A 17,130-nucleotide genomic window follows, 5' to 3' on the forward strand; every position below is an offset into this window, starting at 1 on the left:
AAACCATCGTTTGTAATTGGCGATTGAGTCCGACATAAGGGCGAAATTAGCGGAACTTGGAGCAGCCTTTTGTAAGCTCATGCGATGTACTGCATATATCCGAAAAAAAAAGATGACCTAGCTTTCTATGTAAGTACTACATTATGTAAATCATTTCCCAGAAAGGAAATCTTGATTATGGGTGTTATAAATGTCAAATGGTCACTCCCGACATTCCTGGTTAAATTCCCCATGCCTATACAAAGTAGAGTCTAGCATGTCCTCAACTTTGTTCATTTGGGTTTAGTGACTGATACTAATGATCGGCAGCCTTGGGATCGCTTATCTTATTTTAAATCGTTTCTTATTGAAATCTAATATCCTCACACACCGACACTCCGCGAGACAAGCTCCTGCCCAGTATATAAATCAACCACTCCTCTCCAGGAATTGGGAGAAAACAAACACTCCACCACCGAAAAAGTATTATCTGAAACAAAACAAGACATTGAGTTCAAAATGCAGTCTTTACTTTCTCTCCTACCCGCAGCGGCCCTTGTTGGAGCTGCCGCTATTCAACCCTCTCCAACAACTGTGAAAGCAGCTGCTGCTGCCCAACCAGCTGCCACGACAGCAGCCGCCCGCGGAAACCCATTTTCTGGATACCAGCAGTATGCGAACTCATTCTATTCGTCCGAGGTTATCAGCGAGGCAATTCCGTCTCTTTCGGCTACTTCTTTAGCTGCGGCGGCGAGCAAAGTCGCTGACGTCCCGTCGTTTTACTGGTTGTATGTATATACTGAAGCTATCTAGGTTAAAGGATACTAATGTTATTGTTACTTATTACAGGGACACTGCAGACAAGGTTCCTACTATGGGCACCTTTTTGGAAGATATCCAGACACAGAACACCGCGGGTGCAGACCCTCCATTGGCCGGCATATTCGTCGTCTACGACCTTCCGGATCGTGACTGCGCTGCCCTAGCCAGTAACGGCGAGTACTCAATTGCCGATGACGGAGTTACTCATTATAAGGCATACATTGACAGCATCTATGACCAAATCTCCAACTATTCTGACGTCAATACCATTTTGATCATCGGTAGCTTTCCTGTACCTTCACTTGATGCATACAGATATTAACTTGACAAAAAAAAATAGAACCCGACAGCCTGGCAAACATGGTGACAAATCTAAGCGTGGAAAAATGTGCCAACGCCCAATCTGCGTATTATGAGTGCGTCAACTACGCTGTACAGAAGCTCAACCTGGACAATGTTTCCATGTACATTGATGCCGGTATGCCGTTCATCTCTTATTGTCTATGCTTAGTGACAAACCTCCTTCGAATACTTATATTGAATAGGCCACGCTGGCTGGCTTGGATGGGAGGCCAACCTCACTCCAGCTGCTCAACTCTTCGCCGAAGTCTATACAAACGCCAGCTCACCAGCAGCTCTTCGTGGACTCGCCACCAACGTCGCCAACTACAACGCGTGGACAATAGATTCCTGCCCATCTTATACCTCGGGTGACAGCAACTGCGACGAGCAAGACTATGTCAACGCAATTGCTCCTCTTCTTTCTGCTGCTGGCTTTGACGCTCACTTTATCACTGATACATGTATGGCTCTCATATCCATTTCAATTTCTTTGTGTGCGTTTCTTTCTTATTAACTCATTTTGATTTACAGCCCGCAACGGCGTCCAACCCACCAAGCAATCTGCGTGGGGAGACTGGTGCAACGTCGTCGGCACCGGTTTCGGTGTCCGTCCAACTTCCGACACTGGAAATGACCTGCAGGATGCCTTTGTCTGGGTTAAGCCCGGCGGCGAGAGTGACGGAACTTCGAACTCGAGTGCGACGCGCTATGATGCTCACTGTGGTTATAGTGATGCTCTGCAACCGGCTCCGGAAGCAGGAACCTGGTTCCAGGCATATTTCGAGCAGTTGTTGACGAATGCAAACCCGGCTTTCTCTTGATCGGTTTGTGCTTTCTTCTGATAAGGGATACAGCTGGAAGATTATGCATGACTGAGTTTAAGCTCTAGTTGTGATAGTTTATATGTGGCTATGAGCTATGAACTCTATGTAGATATGGGCTTCTAGGAACTAGTTCAATGCGACGAAATTAGTCACATTATCAATCATTTCGTATCTGTTTAACATAATCTAACGGGGCTCTCTATTTTTCTATGTTACTATAAAAAAAAACACAATGTCAATTTATCCTAGCTAAGTATTACTTCGCTCCCGAAGACTGGGGAATTTGTCATTACCAGAAAAACTAAAAGTTACATATGAAGCTAAAATAAATTAGTTTCCAAAAAAACTACTGTTGTTCTTACTGAGGTTCAACCTCAAACCTGCATCTCGGGGGATAGAAGAAGGCATCGTCCTAATCTGACTAGTGATTAATTTATAAAATGGCCTTGACACGCAGCTGCCATTTGCAAAATCTCGTCACAATACAAATGAGAAGAAAGAAGACTGGGAAATTGGTTTGGCCGCAACGTGGAGGCTAAAAATTCTAGTATTTCTATCACCACCGGCCCACAAAGACTGCAAATCCAATCATCCCAAACAAAAAAAAAAAGTAGTCTGAACAGCAATACTCTCAATCTAATTCTATCGTGCATCAAGGAGGGGCCGATGATTTGCCTAGTACATCATGTATGTACCGTGCAAAACCAGACGGCACTCGAAGCAGTACTACAGAATAAATACATGTACATGCACATACTTTCCCGCCTTCTTAAAGAGATATAAAATCAATCTGAACACCGAGCTTGGGCTTACGCCTACAACACCGCTAGACTATGGTCACAGGGCTGGGGGACATTAAACCAGTACGCCTATTCCTTGACCGCCGACGCGAATCTAAACAATAATTACACTCTGGGACATGGTCGACCCATACTAACCGACTGCCAGTACACAAAGGCAACATTTGAAACCCTGAACTCATAGACATACTGAGTTCCAAGACAAACCGCGTTACCATCAACGACAGCCCTAGGCCACGCCATCACCAAAAGGGATATATCCCAATGGTAAACCTCTTGCTCACAAACGACGCAAAGTGGACGGTTTTGAAAGATTCAGATCGGCCACCATCCCCCGGTTCTTAAAGATACAATAATATTTCTAGCAGAGGGAACGACAACTGTGGCGGCAGACGAGTATATCACCAACATTGAAGTTATAGCACGACTAAGGGCAGTGGCTGCAAATCGATGAGGGCGTTTATGTAGACTGTTTAATATCAGCAGACAAGATCAATTGATAAGACTATAACTACATATATGTATTTTTTAATATTTTTTAAAAAATTTCATCACTTAAAATATTTATATATATAAAAGTAGGTAGATATTCATACTAGATTACTAGTCAATCTACCAGTCATACAACACACGTACTAAATCTAATCACCCGTGATATACTCACTGTATCAAAATCCGGTGATCATAATATAGCAATGGCAGCTTGTGATCTTATACAAGACAACAAAGACATAGGTCCACAGTCTGCATTATCTAGACTCCGAATCATGTCACTTTGGATAGCAAGAACACCACAGCGAAAGCAGCAATGGAAGCTCATCTGTTAAGCTCATCGTCTGAATGATAAGTTTATCGATGTCTACATAATAGCCGTTTTTTTGGGATTCCTGCGTAATGCTAAACAGTTAACATGTACTTCATGACCATCACTGACGTCAGTAGCCGTCCAATTTTTTTTAATATAACAACTGCCACAATCTGCCCCCAAACACGCTTAAGAAATAACGAGAGTAAAAAGAACAACAATGTCGCACAGTCAGGAAAGTGCTGCAACTACAGTGTCTAGCGTGAATGCGGAAAGTCATGAGACCGAATTGTTTCTTGCGTGCCTTCCGCCAGAGACACCGGTCTATAGCTACCATGATCACCCGGATTTAGAAACTCTTCCAACTGGAAGCTCCTTTGTCGTTGTGAAAGACTTCCCTCCATTGATGTTTCGCAAGAAAGACGAGCAGTTACCAGGACGTGCTGAGTATTCGTCATCATTGCAACTTCTTATACTCAAAATGCCGACCAATTCCCACGAGACAGCAGCGAGATGCTTCGAAACTTCTCTAATGGAGGTTGCTTCTCGCATGGGCGTCCGTCGAAGAATTCTACAATGCGGAGCCACCCGTTATTATGGCCGCGATCGAACCAAAGAGGCCGATGTGTCATTCAAGCCAACCCGATACAGCCATCGCAAGTGGCCCACAATGGCAGTAGAGATCGGATGGTCAGAAACAAGGGCGAAGCTGGAGAAAGAAATTATCTGGTGGATAAAACATTCTCACGGTGATGTGAGACAAGGCATCACCATCGATATTAAACAAGGATCCGGTAATATTGAAATGATATCATGGGTTCCTACGATGTCGATCTCCCCCAGCCGAGTCCGGATATCTTCAAAGGAGAGGCAGGTTCTCTCAAAGGCAATTAATCACATACCACCGCCTCGAATCGACCAGAAGATTGGAATCAAGAGAGGAAAAGGCAGCGCAGGCCCCACCATCACAGGAGGTAATTTAACAATTCCGTTCGCCTCCGTACTTCTGGACAATCCCGGGGAAGGAGAAGGAGACTTCGTCATCACTGCCGAGGAACTTTTGCAGGACGCCGAGCTTGTCTGGATGGCAATGGATATTGAAGCGGAGGAAAAAGCAAGGCGTTAAGTCAGAGGTGAAGGCTGAAGAGCAGGCACTAAAGTTCTCGCTGCTGTTGATCAATAGTTTGCTGTAACGATATGTTGCCCCTTGAAACCATGTAGTATATTGCTTTATCTAGGTAGTCTTTCTATTGTATTTATTATCTCTAGCTATCTGGTATATCTCGGCACTGCTGATCTTAATACTACTATATTACTTTAGTTTCTTGTTTGGTTATAATATTTACATAAGCTTTTTATTTTTGTTTGTTTATTGGTGAGCAGCAGTAGTGAGGCATAGGGCCGCACGCGCTAATCCGGAAATATTCGTAGAATTTCAATGTTCTGAATTTACTTGACTACGTGTGTAGATCTCATTGATGTCTTGTCCCTATGGACAATTAATATCAAATATATCAAATCAACACTTGAAACTAAATGAGAAATAACATTTGAAAACGAGTAGCGTACTCGTTTCATATATTTGATCAGCACTGAAATATGCAAATCTACCTTCCCTAGTAAAAAAACATAAAGAAATAAACTCGCTAGTACAGATATAACCAGCGTTTGGGGTAACAAATAATCATCAAAAAAAAAAAAAAATAATACATAAATCCGAAGAGAAACAAATTGCATAAAATTTACAAATATATCAATCACCCCCTACTCTCCCGCTTTAGTCGTCGCCGCTTGCGTTCGGTAGCATGAATAACATCGTCCGTCAGAATATCCGAAGGAAGCCGAAACTCGTGCTCTTCAATATCTGGTAACGGCTGCCCAAAAGCAGATCGATTACGGCCGCCGCGGCGCGCTGAGAGGGCAGCGTCGCGGAGGTGCCGTTTTGGGTAGAAGGATACAAACGGGTTTGGTTCTGATTCTTCAGAGGGCTCGCGCTGTTTTTGAGGTGTTGGTGTTGGTGGTAGTGGTTTTTGGGCTGCCCTTTGTGATTGTTTGTGTGAGTTTGGCGGAGACCCAGTAAGCTCGTCGACGAGACGGCGTCTTGGAGCAGCGTGTCCGTTGACGGACGATGCAGACCGTGCTTCTTGCAAAAGCTGGCGTGCAGCCCAGGCGTCGACGTCGTTGGGATCTGGAGGGGTGCCATAGCTTTGATTATCAGACAAAGGCTGTGCTTCTTCTTCTTCTTCTTCTTCTTCTTCTTCCTCCTCCTCCTCCCCCTCCTCTTCCTCCTGCTCAGTAGCAGCAGCTTCGAGTGCTGTTTGCTCACGCTCCATCTTCCGCCGCTTCTCCTCTTCCTTCCAGATGCGGAACTTGTCAATAAGAGCCGTGACTTCGCGCACAAAATGGTCTCGTTTCGGCTCGTACAGCTTCTTTTCTGTATCTGTAATGCCGCTGATTCCCATAACGCGCAGCCAATCGTGGCCCTGTAGCTCATCAAGCAGTCGGTCCAGCTGGATTTTCTCGTGCTGGGCGCGTTCTTTCTCTATATTTCGGAGCTGTTTTTCTTGCCGCTCATGCCGCCTGTGGGCTTTGAAGTATATGTCGTCGCCGAGAGGGTCGTCGCCATGCTCATTATCTACTTGAGCAAGCTCCACTTTCTCGACTTTGTGTAGCTCGAGCAGCGGATTGCTAAACGGCGAGATCTGATCAATCGACTTTCGCTGCTTCCGCGTTCGAGACGGAGACGACGAGGAGTCAAGCGGAGAGGAAGACGACGTAGGAGGCAGCGGCGATTCAGCCAAGTCATCTATCAACGCAACCATAGTCTCCGGAGCAAGAAACTCGGGCCTGACAGGCTCCAGACTAATAATCTGCTCGTAGCTTGGAAAGTACATGGCCAACTCGCTCTTTGAGCGTGAACCGCCATCGTGTGATCGCAGCGAGCGTTTCTCTGGGACTTTTTTCTGTTCTCCTCCTGCTTTTCCTCCAACCGGAGGGGGGCCATCACGGTCTGTCCTGTCGTCGTCATTCGCTATAATAACCGGTTTCTGCTCGCCATGTCGCGTCGCGCGCGTCGCCGTCGCCGTCGTCGTTGAGCGAGTAGGCGACGTAGTAGCCGTATTGAATGTATTCGCTCTCGCACGAGAGCGCAGAGAATCAGGCGTTTTTGTTGTGATGATGCTGAGCGGATCGAGCGAGTCTCGACTCTGGAGGGGCTGTTTCGGTGGCGCGATGGTGATATTATTATTATAGTTGAAATTATCAGTATTATTATTATTCATGCGACGCGCTTTCTTTGCAGGCGGCTGCTGCTGCTCATCATTCTCTGCGCTGACGTGCGTGTCTCGTTTCAGAAAGCTGTCGAGCGTAGTCTGGGCGATGCGGTGGTGGTGGTGGTGGTGGTGATGGTTGTTATTATTATTGATCTGCGAGCGACGGGGCGGCGGCGGGTTCGGAGGCGGAGGGGATGATGAGGTGTTATTTTCTTTCAGGTTTGGCAGGCTTTTGCTGGTCGTGAGGATTGCTGTTTTTGTGGCGTGCATGATGTTAGCAGTCTTGTCATTTCTGCTGATGTCCTCTTCAATTGCTCCTCCTCCTCCTCCATTTTGGTGAGGTTGTTGCTGTGGCGGCGGCGGTCGCACCGCAGTTCGCAGCGAGGAGGATCTGGAGCTGGCGACCATCATCGTTTCATCCACTCAACTCGCTCGTTCATCTCCAATTCAGAAATGGAAAATGGGAGAGCAAGAGGGGGCCAAAAATAATTTCTCGAGTCTGGAAAGAAGGACAAAGTGTGCGACTTGACTCGATAGAGATCCCTGGTTGGAAATCTTTTTTTTCTCTCCTTCCCGCGAACCCAAAAGTTTGTTTGGTAACGGGCCGGTTTTGGTACGGAATGGGCAGGCGTCAAGGGTGGTGGATTCAAGTAACAATTGATAAGCAATTGATGTTGTAGTGTTTTTGAAAGTTTCTGAAAGTGTGGGAATTGGAATTTTGAAAAAGAAAGAGTAGATGAAATGCTGGGGTGGGAGAATAAGAGCATGTATTATACCGGTATCGGCAATACGATACCACAGCTTCATTTATATCACTGCGGACACAATTATTGTTGAAGTTATTGTGATGCTGTTTATTATCTATTTCTATTCACATGAGCATTAAATTATTAATTACATAAGATCGTTGATCGGTCAATAAACCACCAAGCTACAGACTAGTACAACGACATCTGTACATCCCTGACGCCCCTCTCCATCACCTCCTTGACCGACCACCGCGGCCTCTCGAGCACCGTCTTATTCGGATTGTTCAAATCCACAAAATCAGGCCTCTCGTGCAGGCCACCAGCCACGCCCGACGAGAACTTGATCTGCATAGCCTCGCCCACCTCGTCGCACGCCATCAACATACGATCCAGATCATCCTTGGTATGCGCGGCACTGACACACAGCCGCGCGCGCGAGAGTTCTAGGGGGGTGGCAGGGTATGTGACAACCACAACGGAAATCTTGCGTTTGAGCATCTCATGAGAGAAAGCAGGCATTTTGGCCGGGTTGTACAGCATAATCGGGATAATAGGCGAATCATCCTGCCCGTATACAATAAACCCAAGTCGCTTCAAACCCAAACGCAGATATCGCGAGTTGAAAACGAGCCGCTGCAGTCGCTCCTGGCCCTCACCCGGATGAAGGGGATCTTCGTCGGCGATGAGACGCACAGAACTGAGGATTTGGGAGAGGACTGGAGGCGTGGGGACTTCGCCGTAGAGTTGGCCGGCGCTGGTACTCCGGATCTTGTCGATAATGGTCTTGTCGGCAGCAATGTATCCGCCGTTGGCACCAAAGGACTTTGTGAATGTGCCCATCAGCACGTCGACGCCCGCAGGGTCGATTTTGAAGAAATCGCACACGCCGCGGCCGCGCGGTCCGACAGCACCGATGGAGTGTGCCTCGTCGACAAAGAGATGGAATTTGTAGCGTTTCTTTAGTTCCATGACAGCGGGGAGATTGACCATGGTGCCTTCCATCGAGTACAGTCCCTCGACAGTAACCAAAATCTTCTTCCAGGGCCGGTGGGTGCGCGGCTGGCCCTGTGAGATGGCATCACGCAGCTTTCGTTCCAGGTCGGCCATGTTGTTGTGCGAAAAGACCTGGATGCTAGCACTGGACAGCCGGGCGCCGAACCGGATAGAGGCATGGTTGTACTCGTCCGAAATGATCAGACAGCCCTTTTCCACAAGGGCCGAGAAGATGGTTGCATTGGTTACAAATCCCATGGAGAAGATGACGGCGTCGTCCTTGCCGACGAACCGCGCCGTTTGCCGCTCGACCTCAACAAGCATGGCCGAGTTTGCGCCATCGCTGACTGTGCCAGCCATACTAATGCCGTCCTTTCTGACAGTCTCCTCGGCATAGTCAGCACAGGGACCCTCGCTCTGCGCAAAGCCCAGGTAGTTGTACGACGACAGGTTCAGCGTTTCCGTCGTTGTCCCTGTAAGTTTGAAATGGAGATTATAGTCATCGGTCTCACGGTCCAACAAGGTAATGAATCGGCCCGGCACGCCCGTCGTCGGCCGCTCAAAGCAATCGTTCATGCGCAACTTGAGTCTGCGCGTGTAGAAGCTGTGGAAATCACTGTACAGAGGCGCATACCCATCACGGTTCATTAAATGGCGGTACTTGTGCGGCGTGAACCACTTTGCCAAAAAGTCCTGCACGTGTCCGACAAAGATCAGCAGCAGGAAGCTGAAATACGTGGTCAGCATGACAAAATACGGCGGCTCGTCGAGAATTGGATCTGGCAGATGACCGCCTTCATGGCGCGACACGCAGAGATGCGATGGGTGGCCTAATGGACCAAAGGCAGCATCGCGTTTGGCTCGGAGGCGGAGATCTTCTGGCGAGGGCGATTGATTTTGTTGATTTTGTTGATGTTGCGGTTCTGATTGGTCTTTCTGCAATGGCAGCGGTATCTGCTGAGGACTCTGAGGGCTCTGTGGGCTATGAGGATACGAGGTGGGCAGCGTGAGGCTGCTGGCGTTGTTGACCACAGACATCAGCAGCGAGCTACCGGGGCCATCCGCCTCCTTTTTCGCGCCGGCCTTGCTCTTGCGCTTCCACGATGGCATGTTGTGTCTCTCTGTGTTGTGTGTATATATGTGTGTATGTGTGTAAAGGAGTGAAATAGAGAGAGAGAGAGAGAGAAAGAGAGAGGGACAGACAGACAAGAGACGAGCTGAGAATAAAAGAGTTGGAGCAACGGTGGTGGATGTTGGCACCGGCGCTTTGTATGGCCCCACATCGGCCAATTGTGCCCAATCAGAAGAGCTATATTCCGGATGCAGCCAATCAGGGCCATCATTGCGGATCGCCCGGATCAGCAGTTTCGGGGGGGCGATTGGGTCAGCAACAGGAGGCTGAATATTTAATATTAAAATAGAGCGGGACAACTGTCAATTATTACTTTACGTACATTCAAGATGGTACATCATTGCATCAATTGATAGATACAGGAGCAAGTAAGAAACCCGGGGTTAAGAGTAAAAGCCCGGGGTTCTCTGGTCTGGTGCCGGGCCGCCGGGCCGCCACAACCGCCGAGCTCTATATAAATACAGTATATACTCCGTACATGCTTTGTCTAGATTATCCAATTGATACATGCATATCAATTGATATATCCCAAGTAAATTCAGAAAATGGCGTCAAAAACATACAAAATCGGCCTGATCCTTTGCTCAACACGCACTCCCCGCAGTGCGCCGCATCTGGCATCCTTCGTCCACTCTCTCCTCCCACCATCTCCATCTACACCTACACCTACATCTCCTTATACAGTCGAAACAATCGACCTCCTCGACTGGCCTCTACCACTACACACCACCGAACCAACCGTGCCCACACGCCTCCCCGCTGCGTCTCTCCCCTCCGCCTACACCAACGCCACCACACGTGCCTGGTCCGCGCACATCGCCTCCTTTGACGCCTTTATCTTTCTGTGTCCACAGTACAACTGGGGCTACCCGGCAGCTATCAAAAACGCAATCGACTACTTGTTTCATGAATGGACGGGCAAACCCGCCCTAGTGGTATCGTACGGGGGCCGGGGCGGCGGGCTCGGCAGAGACCAATTGGTGCAAGTTCTGAAAGGGCTGCGCATGAGGGTTGTGGAGGATCCGCCCGTGGGGTTTGCGTTTCAGGAAGGGAAGGATTGGGGCATGCAGGCCAAGGCTGAGGGGGGCGAGGATTTGGGGGAATTGTTGGACGATAAAGGGTTTTGGGCGGAGCAGAGGGTTGCGTTGGTGCAGGCGTTTAATGAGTTGCTTGCTTTGCTTCAAAATGTTGGATAGGACAGAAGAAGGCGAATTTTTCCTCGAGCTCATCGACTTAAATCTTGAATATACTATTAGCCTTTGTCTCTTCAGTTGTTCTCCTAGTTGCCAACTACTTTCAGAATCCAGTACATGATGTTTGCCTCTACATACATTATATCACCTTTGTGTGGAGCTGTAAATCTTGTAAACGGATGGATAGACCTGATTACAATGGACTCTAGTTTCCAGTTGATAGAGATATGAAAACGTCGTCACTGGAATGGTTGGTCTGTAACACAACATCCATCATAAAAACTCACGTTGTATTGCATGCTATCTATCTAATACCCAATTCGTCCAAGACCTAGTTACTTGGCGGTCTCATAATGAATGATTCCAAAGCTTCTGTTGGCTTTCCCAGCCTAACCGTTGCAGATACTGAATTGAGATCCATGACGATGCTAAATAGGGTCTCCACTGCGCTCGATTCGGAAGAGCTTCGGTTGATTGCACCTGGATAATTCCCTTTATCTTCCAAAATATGCTCTGCCACAGAGACACTTAAAAGCTGCCCATTTTCAGTAGCTTTTTCGAGAAGTTCGTCGATACGGTGGCCACGATAGGTGGAATCTTCCAGGAAGACCGCCTCCTTAACATTGTTGATATGTGGAACATAAAAATGGTTTGCATGTGTCACTTTGCCGTCCTTCATCTCCAAAAACTGTACATCGCCAGAGCTGCACTCCAGCCCGGTACCTCCGGTACGGTCCCCCACTAGTAAGTGGCAAGATGAGGCAACTCCGGATTTTGATATTGTGTCGATTGCTTCCTTCCGAGATGTGCTATCCAACACAGCACGGAGAGCCAAGTGAGTCGGGAGCCTGTTGAAATCCACTCCACGCGCACGAATTGCATTTAAAGTAACACTAACGCCACTTGAGTTAAGACCGATCTTTCCAATAATGCCAGCCTCGGTTAACTGGCTAATACTTGGTCGGTCGTTTTGCTCAATGTACAAAGCAATTATATTATCGCGCTGTGCTCGTTCCCACTGCGTAGAGGTTAGTCGGTTTGTATACATTATATGACGGAAATCTCATTTGCTTACATCCCAGTTTTGACCGGCAATTGAAATATCCCCGCCATGCCAGTAAAACGCAGTACAGCCATCCGCCATCAATCCCATCGAGATTTCTGTACGAACATTAATCGCGAGAATGTCTTCGAATGTTTGTCCTGAACCAGCAGCAATTCCTAGACGTGACAAAGTTAATCAGCTTTTTTTGTTTTAAAAAAAACCTCATACGCCAGAAGACATAAGGGTGTTTACCTCTAATTTCCTCGACATAATGATTCCATTCTCGTTGCAATAGTGGAAGGAATTTCACCGCATGTGATTTGGCCGTATCCCAGTCCATATGGGACTTTAATAGAAAATATTGGCGATAGAATTCGAGACTTCCGGCAACCAAATCGCGAGCCGCGGTGCCATGCTGGTAGCCGATCTGTGAGGAAAGTGTTTAGCCAATACAGATCCATCAATTATCTAGTTACATATAACAATTCCAGATAATATCAACCAGATCAACATATGTCTTTCACGACATTTAGAGTAAACTAAACGTACCTCGTAGGGGGTGCCGGAGCACCGAATTCGCAGCATTTTATTATCCATACTAACGGATACTGCAGATTCAGAAAGTTAAAACTTCCTAAATATTATTACAGTTTGCGAGAATTGTACATTCTTATCAGTTTATACTTTAATGCTGCAACGGATGTTCGGACTTGCCGACTTTATCTCTCGGCCTCTAACCGTATTCATATTCGGCCTCGGCACCTAACCGTTTTTGGTCCTACCCTGTGATAAGTCATGAAAGTATATGTAGAGACGTCAAGGATCTGGAGGAAGATTGTCGAGCTTTGTTCAAGTATAATATAAATTTTTACACATACACTGAAAAATGGACTGCGACAAGAAGACCACAATTGAAGAAGTGCGTTCACCTGGTGGTGAAACGTACAAAGATGGAGAGACCGCGGAGATTGGAGAAACGAAGACTTTGGAGCTAGGCCATGGTGATATCGGTTATGATCTCTATCAAGAGGCTCTTCAAGTCGACCCAATCGAACGACAAAGAATTGCAAAGACGGTTAAACTCAAGCTGGATTCCATTCTCCTGCCACTGGTAAGATACAATGGCACTACTAGTATTGTCTGAAAGAGGTGTCAAGTTAACCACCAAGAGACAGATGTGTATCGCTTATCTTCTGGGCTTTCTTGACAAAGCTGCTCTTAACTATGCCAATGCATATGGACTGCAGTCTGATCTCGGTCTTCGTGGGAATCAGTACTCGTGGGTAGCTGCCATTAGCAATTTCGGGTATCTGATTTTCGCATATCCATCTACATTGATACTGCAGAAATGGCCGATTGGGAAGTTTGTGAGCTGTATGTTGATGGTATGGGGGGCTCTCCTGCTGCTCACTCCGACAGCTACAAATCTCGGAGGCATTCTCGCAATTCGTTTTTTCTTAGGTTACTATTGACCACGTCTGGGTAAAAAAAGAGTGATAGGAGACTTGGCTGACATTGTTCCTTAGGTGCTGCCGAGGCGTGTATAGCTCCAGCATGGATGCTGCTTACTGGAATGTTTTGGACTCGTCAAGAACAGCCATTTCGTATGGCTTGGTGGTTAGGCTGTAACGGCCTCGCACAGTTGGCGGGCGCAGGAATCGCATGGGGCCTGGGCCACACAACAGGTCCTGTGGAGTCTTGGAAACTAATATTCGTCGTATGTACACGACCACTATCTTTGTCCACCATCAAAAGACCCAACTAACCCGCAAGAAAGACTATTGGCGCAATAAGTTTCGGATACGGTCTCCTCTGCCTTGCCGTGCTCCCTTCAACACCCAAAGATTTCTATTTTTTCAACCATCAGGAAACAGTGGTCGCTGTATGGCGAATTGCCGATAACCAGACTGGTGTCAAACACGGAGAAATTTTGTGGTATCAGATTAAAGAGGCGTTGAGAGATCCCAAAGTATTATGCATTGCTGGTGCAGCTCTGTGTCTGGGTATTGTGAATGGAGCTATCCAAAACTTCATGACTACTCTTCTGAAGAGCTTTGGCTATGATGACGTTAAGAGTGTCGAGTATCAGATGCCTTCGGGTAAGATTTTTTTCCCCTTCTCTCTATCGTCTGTACCAATGAATTAACTCGATTAACCACCCTTGTTCTGTAGGCGCTTTTCAGTTTATTCCGACCGTGATATTCGGCCTTCTGAACTCCTACATCCCTAACTTTCTTGTCGTCTCAATAAGCATCGGCTTCCTGGTACCGCTGGCCGGAATGATAGGTATTGCTACAATACCGCTTTCTCATCAGCTGGCGCTCACGGCATGTGCATGGTTGCAACCGTTTGTTGGCGTTGCAATCATTCTATCCTGGACACTTGTCTCATCCAACATAGCCGGTCACACCAAGCGCATGTTTGTAAATGGACTCGAGTTTGTGCTTTATGCTGCAGGAAACATTATCGGACCATTCCTGTTTTTGCCATCTGAGAAACCGAGATATTTGACGGCAATCTGGGCTTTGGCAGGTGTGGAAGGGGCAGGCATTCTTTTCACGGTTCTCCTGGGGTTATGGATGTGGAGAGATAACAGACTCAGAGATAAAAGTGTAGACCAACCTACCCAAGGGGAGATGGCGGGATTCTCGGATTACACGGACATTGAAAACAGGGCCTTTAGATATAGGCTATAAGCGCAGATGATTATCTGAATATTATTTAGGATTATGGCTGGTGAAGATGCCATTATGGTGAAATTGTATTCTCTAATTACAATAATGCATTGAATTAGGGCTGTGCTTATGTAGTGCACTGTGTAATGCTTTTGCCCCCATATATGGGAGTGATACCACTCGGACAATCGTCAAATCCCCCAACAGATGCCGTTGCCACCTCTCTTAGCTAATTATTGCTTTTAACTTTTATGATAAGTGACACTAGATAACTAGTTAGTAATTGATGGGGACAGTATCAATGCGGATGGGTCCTCCCTACTTGGGTCTAGTGCGTAATTCCCCCCCAGATTAACAACCCAGAGCAAAGCTAATCAGTACATAACACTGCAACCACCAGTTTAACAGATGAAAATGCGATAAAGAATGAATAATGAGCCGGCACATGAATAATCGAACTCCTCAAGCTTGTCGAACTTGGTTCGTATACTGGTCCCCAATCGTACACACAGACATCTAGTATTTACAATCGCCTCAGTCACCGGCGCAAGGTTAAATGCGACGGCCAACGGCCATCATGCGAGAACTGTCGCAACAGGCAGGATGACTGCGAATATCCCACCACTCTTCTCCCGGGAGGCTATGCTCTTGATGTCACGAACTACCCGCCTCAATTTTCGCCTTCTGGATCCGCTCATTCCATGTCCATGTTGCTAACAGAAGCGCCTGATACTGAACAGTCGCAGAGCTCTACTAGGAGGGATAGTTTCCAACAGCGACTATTAGCAATATTCTGGTCTACACACCATTCGGTAGAGCTCTGTGCGTGTATCCATCGGCCATCTTTTGAAACAGAGTACTTGGAGCCGCAGAATGAATTCCTTATGTACGCCATATCATCTTTGTCGGCAATCTATTTGTCTGATGAAGAGGCACGTGCTCACACAAACGACATGACTGCAGCCTCTTTATCCTCCTCATATGCTGAGCAGGCCAGAACCATTTCTCGTCGTACATCAGACAGCCAATCAAGTATGTTGAATTTCACTTCTCCTTGTAACAAAAGTGTGTGTGTGTGTGTGCTCATCCACTCTGGTTAGTATTTGCGATTCAAGCAAACCTAATTTTAGGACTGCGCGACTTATTACAACGCTCCATATTGTCCGGATGGATGTATATAGGCCATGCTATTCGCATGTCTCAAGGGATGCGACTACGCAGGGAATTCAACCAACGTTTACGTCCTCGAGAAAAGGAACGTCGCCGTCGCACCTTTTGGGCATGTGTGACTATGGATCGCCTGGCCTCATACTGGTGCAATCGGCCACCTACCATTCAGCTGGATGCTATCTCCATTCGGCTACCTATGGCAGAAGCTGCTTATGCATTCGACGAGGAAAGTGTGGCGCCAACCATAGATCTAGTGTTGCAAGGCGCCAATTTCGAGTCTTTATCCGGTCTTTTACAGCACTTTGTTGTGGCTGTCGCGCTTTGGGGCCAACTCTCTGGCGAGTACGCGCTTGGGGGGCGCGCAACAGCCAAGGATAGCCCAATGAATCCTCTAAGCGAGATACACAGGTTTCACCGCGTTCTCCTTGAATACCAACGGTATCTTCCCACTAGTCTGAAATGGTCAGAGGAAAGTTTCAGAGCACACAGGTCACTGGGCCAGGGTCAGTTGTTTGTAAATCTTCACTGGGTAATACACCACGGATTGTTTGTTATCCAGCAGGAGTACTTACCGCAGTTTGATCCGTTTGGAAATGTTGACATTGGTGATGTCGGATTTGATCATGCTGGCATACCTTTCAATTACCGAGACGAAGACGCGGTGGCGACGTGTCTTCAGAATGCCCAGGCTATTTCCTCCATATCCCGCGGATTGAGTCGAACCGACGATCCGGCTCATCGCGATATCTTTCAGTCTACGTTCGCTGCGTGTGCTTTGATGTCCGCCGCACAGGTCTGTCTCTGGGGACATTTTGTGGAACAGCACACAAGAGAATACTCCCAATGCACCCCGTTTCTGGAAGATTTTACACTTTTACTAGACACTCACCGAACATGGTCTTCCAATTGGAGAGTGTGTGAAGGCTTCGTGGAATCCCTCGAGTTACTTAAAATGCTTTACGAGTGTGCCTACGGGGCTACTCAAATCTCAACAGGAAAAGGAAGCGATAATAGCGACGATAGCAATCAAATTGAGTGTGGAGAGACATCATCAGCACAACCTTCTGAAGGGGCAGGTTTACCTGATCCTACTACAACCAACCAACGCCTTTACTACCAAATCCGAGCAATCAGCGTTCTGGCTTTGGAAGACAAAAACTTCAAGAGACGATGTCTTGCTGCTTTTAACAAAGCAATGTGGCCAGAGATTATTGGTGATGATGTAATGGAAGCTTTTCTTCTGGCAGAGCTTGACGGAGCTACTGAGCTCAGCACCGAGACGATGCTCTCAACCTTTCCAGAGGGAGTATCTGGGGATGAGCTCTAAAT

The 17,130-nt window shown here is 47.2% G+C and overlaps 8 protein-coding genes across 8 annotated transcripts; 5 read left to right on the top strand and 3 right to left on the bottom strand.

Moving 5' to 3' along the window:
• Nucleotides 1-498: 498 nt before the first annotated feature.
• On the top strand, nt 499-1,964 carry TRUGW13939_02189 (uncharacterized protein; the record flags this gene model as incomplete). Its single annotated transcript, XM_035485383.1, has 5 exons — nt 499-767; nt 829-1,082; nt 1,142-1,279; nt 1,347-1,604; nt 1,675-1,964. The coding sequence occupies 5 exons, from the start codon at nt 499-501 to the stop codon at nt 1,962-1,964; spliced, it is 1,209 nt and encodes a 402-aa protein (XP_035341276.1).
• Nucleotides 1,965-3,792: 1,828 nt separating this feature from the next.
• On the top strand, nt 3,793-4,698 carry TRUGW13939_02190 (uncharacterized protein; the record flags this gene model as incomplete). The annotated part of the gene is made up of 1 exon (XM_035485384.1): nt 3,793-4,698. The coding sequence occupies one exon, from the start codon at nt 3,793-3,795 to the stop codon at nt 4,696-4,698; it is 906 nt and encodes a 301-aa protein (XP_035341277.1).
• Nucleotides 4,699-5,329: 631 nt separating this feature from the next.
• Nucleotides 5,330-7,252, bottom strand: TRUGW13939_02191 (uncharacterized protein; the record flags this gene model as incomplete). The annotated part of the gene is made up of 1 exon (XM_035485385.1): nt 5,330-7,252. One exon carries the CDS (start codon nt 7,250-7,252, stop codon nt 5,330-5,332), a length of 1,923 nt encoding a protein of 640 aa, XP_035341278.1.
• A 530-nt stretch (nt 7,253-7,782) lies between these two features.
• TRUGW13939_02192 (uncharacterized protein) lies at nt 7,783-9,696 on the bottom strand (the record flags this gene model as incomplete). Its single annotated transcript, XM_035485386.1, has 1 exon — nt 7,783-9,696. The coding sequence occupies one exon, from the start codon at nt 9,694-9,696 to the stop codon at nt 7,783-7,785; it is 1,914 nt and encodes a 637-aa protein (XP_035341279.1).
• A 567-nt stretch (nt 9,697-10,263) lies between these two features.
• On the top strand, nt 10,264-10,914 carry TRUGW13939_02193 (uncharacterized protein; the record flags this gene model as incomplete). Its single annotated transcript, XM_035485387.1, has 1 exon — nt 10,264-10,914. The coding sequence occupies one exon, from the start codon at nt 10,264-10,266 to the stop codon at nt 10,912-10,914; it is 651 nt and encodes a 216-aa protein (XP_035341280.1).
• Nucleotides 10,915-11,242: 328 nt separating this feature from the next.
• TRUGW13939_02194 (uncharacterized protein) lies at nt 11,243-12,541 on the bottom strand (the record flags this gene model as incomplete). Its single annotated transcript, XM_035485388.1, has 4 exons — nt 11,243-11,929; nt 11,987-12,132; nt 12,209-12,383; nt 12,506-12,541. The coding sequence occupies 4 exons, from the start codon at nt 12,539-12,541 to the stop codon at nt 11,243-11,245; spliced, it is 1,044 nt and encodes a 347-aa protein (XP_035341281.1).
• Nucleotides 12,542-12,842: 301 nt separating this feature from the next.
• Nucleotides 12,843-14,652, top strand: TRUGW13939_02195 (uncharacterized protein; the record flags this gene model as incomplete). The annotated part of the gene is made up of 5 exons (XM_035485389.1): nt 12,843-13,067; nt 13,132-13,417; nt 13,483-13,673; nt 13,734-14,055; nt 14,129-14,652. The coding sequence occupies 5 exons, from the start codon at nt 12,843-12,845 to the stop codon at nt 14,650-14,652; spliced, it is 1,548 nt and encodes a 515-aa protein (XP_035341282.1).
• A 424-nt stretch (nt 14,653-15,076) lies between these two features.
• TRUGW13939_02196 (uncharacterized protein) lies at nt 15,077-17,128 on the top strand (the record flags this gene model as incomplete). Its single annotated transcript, XM_035485390.1, has 3 exons — nt 15,077-15,111; nt 15,170-15,696; nt 15,762-17,128. 3 exons carry the CDS (start codon nt 15,077-15,079, stop codon nt 17,126-17,128), a joined length of 1,929 nt encoding a protein of 642 aa, XP_035341283.1.
• Between the last annotated feature and the right edge of the window lie 2 nt (nt 17,129-17,130).

The sequence above is a fragment of the Talaromyces rugulosus genome, chromosome I (assembly GCF_013368755.1).
Source record: "Talaromyces rugulosus chromosome I, complete sequence".
Classification (NCBI taxonomy): domain Eukaryota; kingdom Fungi; phylum Ascomycota; class Eurotiomycetes; order Eurotiales; family Trichocomaceae; genus Talaromyces; species Talaromyces rugulosus.